Source organism: Parasteatoda tepidariorum, chromosome 8, assembly GCF_043381705.1.
Source record: "Parasteatoda tepidariorum isolate YZ-2023 chromosome 8, CAS_Ptep_4.0, whole genome shotgun sequence".
Lineage (NCBI taxonomy): Eukaryota > Metazoa > Arthropoda > Arachnida > Araneae > Theridiidae > Parasteatoda > Parasteatoda tepidariorum.
The window spans coordinates 5,912,326-5,918,427 of NC_092211.1; the positions used below are offsets into that span (position 1 = coordinate 5,912,326).

The window sequence follows — 6,102 nt, forward strand, 5'->3', positions numbered from 1 at the left end:
TATATATATATATATATAATCTCGTTCACATAATTTAAGTTTCAGTTCGTATTAATCATCATCTTCAATTTGTTTAAAAAATTATAATATAAAATGAATGAATTATAAATTATGCTTTATTTATAAAATGAATGGTATTTCTGTTAAATAAGATATTTATCTTTTATCTTTATCAGCATTATATAATTTATTCGCAACAAAGATTAATTTTATAAATAAAGATGAGTTTTGTTAACCTAACTTGAAACATCGTCTGCACTTTCTAATAGGAAGTGCAGACGATGTTTTAAATGTGCAGACGATATTTGCATACGATGTTTACAGACGATGGAACGGAGAAGTGACCCTTTTTTTTTTGGAAATTCTAATAACTTAAGCAGAGGCTATTCATACCATGAATTAGCTTGTCTTATCATTTAAATTTTCACCTCATATGAACATAATTATTAAAATCTATACTTTGAGTAACCGACAATGTATTTTACGGAAAAATGTATCGCTTTTCGAAAACGTTGCAACACGTCTTTATAGTGCTAAATTATAATTTTAGGTGTACCAGATATAAATGAGCATTTTTATTGAAGCTGACCTTGAAAGAGGAACTAAATTATTCCTCGCAATTATGTGAAGCTTTCAAGAACAAGGCTGAACTAAAATAATGAAACAATCGCATCTGACAACACTTTCAAAAAGAGAGGAAAGAAATCATACAATGAGGCAAATGTCTTTCAGAAAGTTGTGCGGAACATTGATTATTTTGGAACTAAAAAAAAGATGAAAATAAATCAGGTCAATATTATAATTTCCCAGTTTCATTCATTCAAAAGCAGTATTTCAGTTAATTTTTCGATAATTTATAATTATTCTCACTTTTAAAGAATCGAAACTAAATTAATCGAACAATGACAACAATTTCCTTATAATTGGAAAAAAAATCATTTAATTAGATTTTTTTTAATCTAAATGAAGAAAAGCAACCCATGTAACTTTAACTTTAAATACAATAGTTTTTTTTTATCAAATTTATAGATTTTATAAATATATATTTCAGATCTACACTAAAAAAGTTTAAAAAGGGCAACACTTGGACCCTTCTTTCTCTTAAGGTGTGAAACAATTTTCAGCTTTCCTTGTGTTATTTTTTTTATTTTATTTTTTAACAGGCATTCAACATCCAACCCAATTTTTAAGTTAAACGACTTCCAATATTCAACTCCGTAGCCTTGTAATTTTGAACCCAATCCAGAAGACAAGGGAACTCCGAGATCAAGTATCGGAAGAAATTCACCTTCGAGGAGAACTATTTATGGTCAATTATGGTACTTTCTGTTCGAACTAACTCTTATTTGAGTTACTTGGAGAAGAAAACCACGAAAATCTCCCATGGTTAGTCAGATGACGCGGGGACTCTAACCCATGATCCGTCTACCACTGAGGTTATTTTAAATTTTTTGTGCTTCTTTCTTCTTCTTCTTTTCGTCTTTTTCGGCACTACAGCCTATGACAGGCCAAGACCGTCTCAATAAGTTTTTGCCATCTTGATCATCTCTTTGGGATTTCTGAACTATGGAAAACTATGCTTTTTTTGTGCTAATTGATAGATTTAAGGTTAGGTCCTTGAACATAAGATTGAATTCTATCATTAGAGCAAAAGTTATTCAATCTTTTTATTCTTTCTTTTTTCCCCACTTTACCGAGAATTTTCTAAACAATAGCAAGAGAAAATATTATAGGCTTATTATACTGCTATTCATCATAAATAGCAAACATATAAATTATGTTTTGTTCAGTTCTAGTAAGGAAAATTTCGATCATTAGAGCAAAAGTTATTCATGACCTTCATTCTTTTTTTGCGCTCTTTACCTAGAATTTTCAAACAATGTTACAAATTACTTCACTAAACAAATATTTTACGAAATAGATGTAAACCATTTAAAACCCTAGATTCTAAAATAACTGGTATTTAATCTTCGTTATTAAATACTATTTAGGAATCAAACAATTGTGAATTATTTTGAAATTGTGAAGAATGTTTAAGAATTGAACTGTTTATGCAGTTCCATTATTCATAGAATGCTAATATGAATATATATTTCGCTTCCCGTATTACAAAGGTTAATATTCCGAAATAAATTCATATCATGGAAACTCGGATTCTAATATAGTTAATTTAGTTTAGTTAGTTTAGTCTGTTTTAAGATAAACTTATAATTTCAAATTGCATTACGGACTAAAATTAGTATTAAGTGAATAATTTTAGAACGCATATCATGTTCAAAGTCAATATGTAGTATCTTAAATCACTAGTTCATCAAAAATTTCTTATCATTTGCAGGGTTTGTTGATTTAAATCAATTTGATTTAAATCACGATTTAAATCAAATGATTTTTTCTAAAAAAAAACATTGATTTAAATCAAATGATTTTTTTTATATATATATTGATTTAAACAGTTAAAAACAGTGGTTTAAATCATTAATACTTCATTATTTTCTTTTTTTAGTTTTAAAATTTATTTTAAATCAATTGCTGCTTTAATTAATTTTAGTTGACGAAACTAGATTTTTAAAAATCTTTTGATTCTTAAGATTGAAAGAATTATTTTTGATACATTTATAAACACAATCTGTTACATTTATTTTGCCATTTTAAAAATTAAGAGAAAAAAAATCACAAATTTAAATTATAATTACGGTTTGGTAATTGAAACTTTGTTTTAATAGTTAAATTATTCTTTAAACTGTCTATTTCATCTAGTCTTTAAATTTCAATCTTGCATTTTTTTCGAAATGATTGCTATGCATTCAAAGGTATGTATTATAATGAAAAATTGTTTTAGGTATTTATAGTTTCTAAAATATGGTTATAATATAGTTTTAATATTAATTTAATTTTGATTAAACATTTATAAAGTTTTTTTAATCATAAATCAAAGTTCTTACAGTGCATTTAAATATAAGTCAAAAAAATCCAATTTAGATTTTTTTTAAAAATTGATTTTTTTATTTTTTTTATTTATTTAAAAAAAAAATCCAAAAAAATCAAGAATCGTAATTTTTTGATAAAAGTGTGTATTAAGGTGATGATACAAAGGCTCGTAAAATATTGGTATTAGTTTCTAATTCATTACAAAGCATTTTTAATGTAGTTATTTTAAATAACATGTTTAGTTTTCCGAAGTTTATTTATGGAATAAATACATTTATTTTTTTACTCAAATATCTTTCTTAGTTTTAATTGCTGAAATTCCCAGTAATTACAAATATTTTCGAATGATGGATTAAATGACTTCTACACTTGTCATTCTATGAATGACAATTGATAAATGTTCATTGCATAAAATAACAAAATGGATCCCCTTTACTTCTTTTGATCTAATGAGCAGATCTTCACGTTCTATGAATCATTCTTAGTGGTTCGGACATTCACCAAAGTGATTGTTGACATTCACCGGTGAAAGTCGACATTCTCTCGATTTCTGTCATTCACGGTATTACATGTATTCCCAATTTTTTTTCGACCCAGTTGAATAAAACCGAATATCAGCCTACTACCAAAAGTAATTATTTAACGCTCTTTGTTTTGCACTTTAAATACTTTTCTTCAGAGACAAGGGACTAATTTATGATACGAATAAAAATTGAAGCAATTTTGTTCATGGACTTGAAAAAGGAACCATCTTTTCAGAACGCCCATTTTCTTAACTGCACATTATCTTCCTGTGAAAAAATCATTTAATCTTTTTAAGAGGATTACAGTTCCTTTCATTTTTTAAAGTAGTTTTAATCTAATAGAAATGCGAGATTAAGGATACACTCTATTAATCACTCGGCTCTCAAGTTCGACTTTTGATTTTACTTTCACTCTTTTAAAAACTTTGCTTTCACTGACATAAATTTAAACAATCGTTTGAATCGACTTTTTTTTAAATGGATACAATTCTTGCTTTAATTGGCATACATTTAAACTCTCGTTGACAATAATTAGAAACCTCACTGTCTCTTTCATTCGGCATAATTAAAACTCACATTTGAACATTTTTTCATTTTTTCTATTCAATACAATTGGTGCTTTTTTTCATTAACAATAATTATGACTCGTTGGCAAAATGTATTCCTCTCATTGGGTCCTCGATTTCCGAAAAAAGATAGTATGACAACCTTATTTTTGTAAAGGCAGTGAAAAGAGAAAAAAATGCTCTCAAAAAGATTCACCGTTAACAGAGCTATTTGTTTAATTTTTTCTCTTTTTCAATAACAATCGTTTCAACTCTGTTGTTGTATTTTCGTGGGCTGCAGAGCGGAATGAAAATGAACTGCTAATCTTGAAGCTTGAAGAAAAACAAGCGAATTGTAACTACTACAAGTTCAGCAGTTAACAATTTTCCAACAAATCAAAGATTAAATATACATTGAATTCCCTTAGACTTGTACAAATGGAAGAGTTTTCTTCAAACTTTATCGCGAACAACATGAAAGAGCAGCAAGAAATTTATGACTTGAACTAACAAGAGCGTTTGTGGCTGTTTAGGGTGTGCGAGCACAAGCATTGTCTATGAATCATCACTAATGATGAATCCTTAGAGCGCTCGCTTCCTAATAAGGTGAACTGGGTTCGAATCTCGTGAATAACTGGTTGGTTCGTATTCCGCACCCGACTTGCACCGACCACAGTGCTGACGTAAAATATCTTCAGTGACCGACGATTCATGGGTTAGAGTCCCCTTGCCGTCTGGCTAACCGTGGGAGGTTTTCTTGGTTTTTCACTCCATGTAACGATGTCACTGGTTACCACCATGCCACTGGTTACCCATTGATCAAATGCTTTTTTCTTTCTGGATTGACTCCGTTAAACATTTCGAATCATGAGGTTGCAAAAACTGTCATCAATTGATGTTTGTCGTTGGATTGATTTTCATATCCTATGAACGTGTTTCACAAAATACTTTTCCTTCTTCATTCATTCATTCAGCATTCATTGAAATCACCGTCAAGTCAGTCATTATACGTTATTAATAAAAGGAATATAAAAAAGTACTTTAAATTATTATTATATGCAAATACATTAAAAATGCCTGCTAGTAAAAATAAATATAAAAACAGCAGCGGTCGCCATAGCAACGCATGCGCACTGTTTACTATTACTCTTGAACACAGTTGAAAAGAGTGTGGACGCCATCAGATCCAAAACAAGACTCATTTTGTCAATGGGTAATAAATGTAAAAAGTGAGAAAAGTAATATATTTACCAATAACTGCTGCACAAAGTGGCAATAGAATTCCGATAGTGATGATGCATTTGGTGTTCCTTCCCTTTGCTGAATGACGATCCACCGTCGACCGGTGTCTACTGCTGCCGGAGGACAGCGTTCGATGCGAGTCTCGACTCATTCTGTTCGAACACACAAAATGTTAAAAATATTCTTTAATCCATCTTTCTCAGTCACTAAAAATGAGGCTGGAATCAAACGATCCGTCAAGCTTCATTACACACCCGAGGAAAATGCATTCATAGACATAACGTTTTTATGTTTGTTTTTTTTGTGTTCGTAGTTACAAATTCAGTCACCGCTGGTCAGCGACATGCTGTCAATTGCAGTCAAAAGAAAAAAGACAAAAAAAGTAGGAATCAGTTCAACTTGAGGCATCTGTTACGGAGGACCTTGAAAGAAGAAATAAAGAAAATAATTGTTGATCAGTGATGCGTTACATCCATTTTAGAGAATTGAGGAAATATAAGCATATTTTACTTTTACTGAAATCAGTGTAAATGACGATGAGAAGTAAAAGTGCCTCGCTTAATGTCAGAATGGTCACTTCGTGACGTATCATGTTTCTGTAACCGAGTTATTGGAACATTGACCGAAAACTTATCTCTAGAGCAACAATTTCAGTTGTTTATGTAACAAAGCTCCAAATTACATTCATCGCATGCCCGGTGCTTGAATTTGCATAGTGAATCAACAGTATCTTCATAAACTCAAATTTTTCTGTGACCTCAACGTGCCTTCAGAACTAACAAACATGTACAGTCCCTGGTTAAATTATTAGACACACTGTAAGATTCTATGTAAAATCTTAATTATCAGGCGATACTCTATAC

At 30.0% G+C, this 6,102-nt stretch overlaps 1 protein-coding gene across 2 annotated transcripts in view; it reads right to left on the minus strand.

Annotated features, from left to right (window-relative positions):
- LOC107440862 (uncharacterized) overlaps nt 1–5,515 on the minus strand; it is a 30,535-nt gene extending 25,020 nt beyond the window's left edge. The window contains exon 1 of one of the 2 annotated variants that reach the window (XM_016053925.4): nt 5,249–5,515. In XM_016053925.4, coding sequence (XP_015909411.1) covers nt 5,249–5,390 — 142 coding nt within the window. In that variant the 5' untranslated portion in view covers nt 5,391–5,515. The remainder of the gene's footprint in view (nt 1–5,248) is intronic. The other variant, XM_016053926.4, reaches the window with a different exon arrangement.
- Between the last annotated feature and the right edge of the window lie 587 nt (nt 5,516–6,102).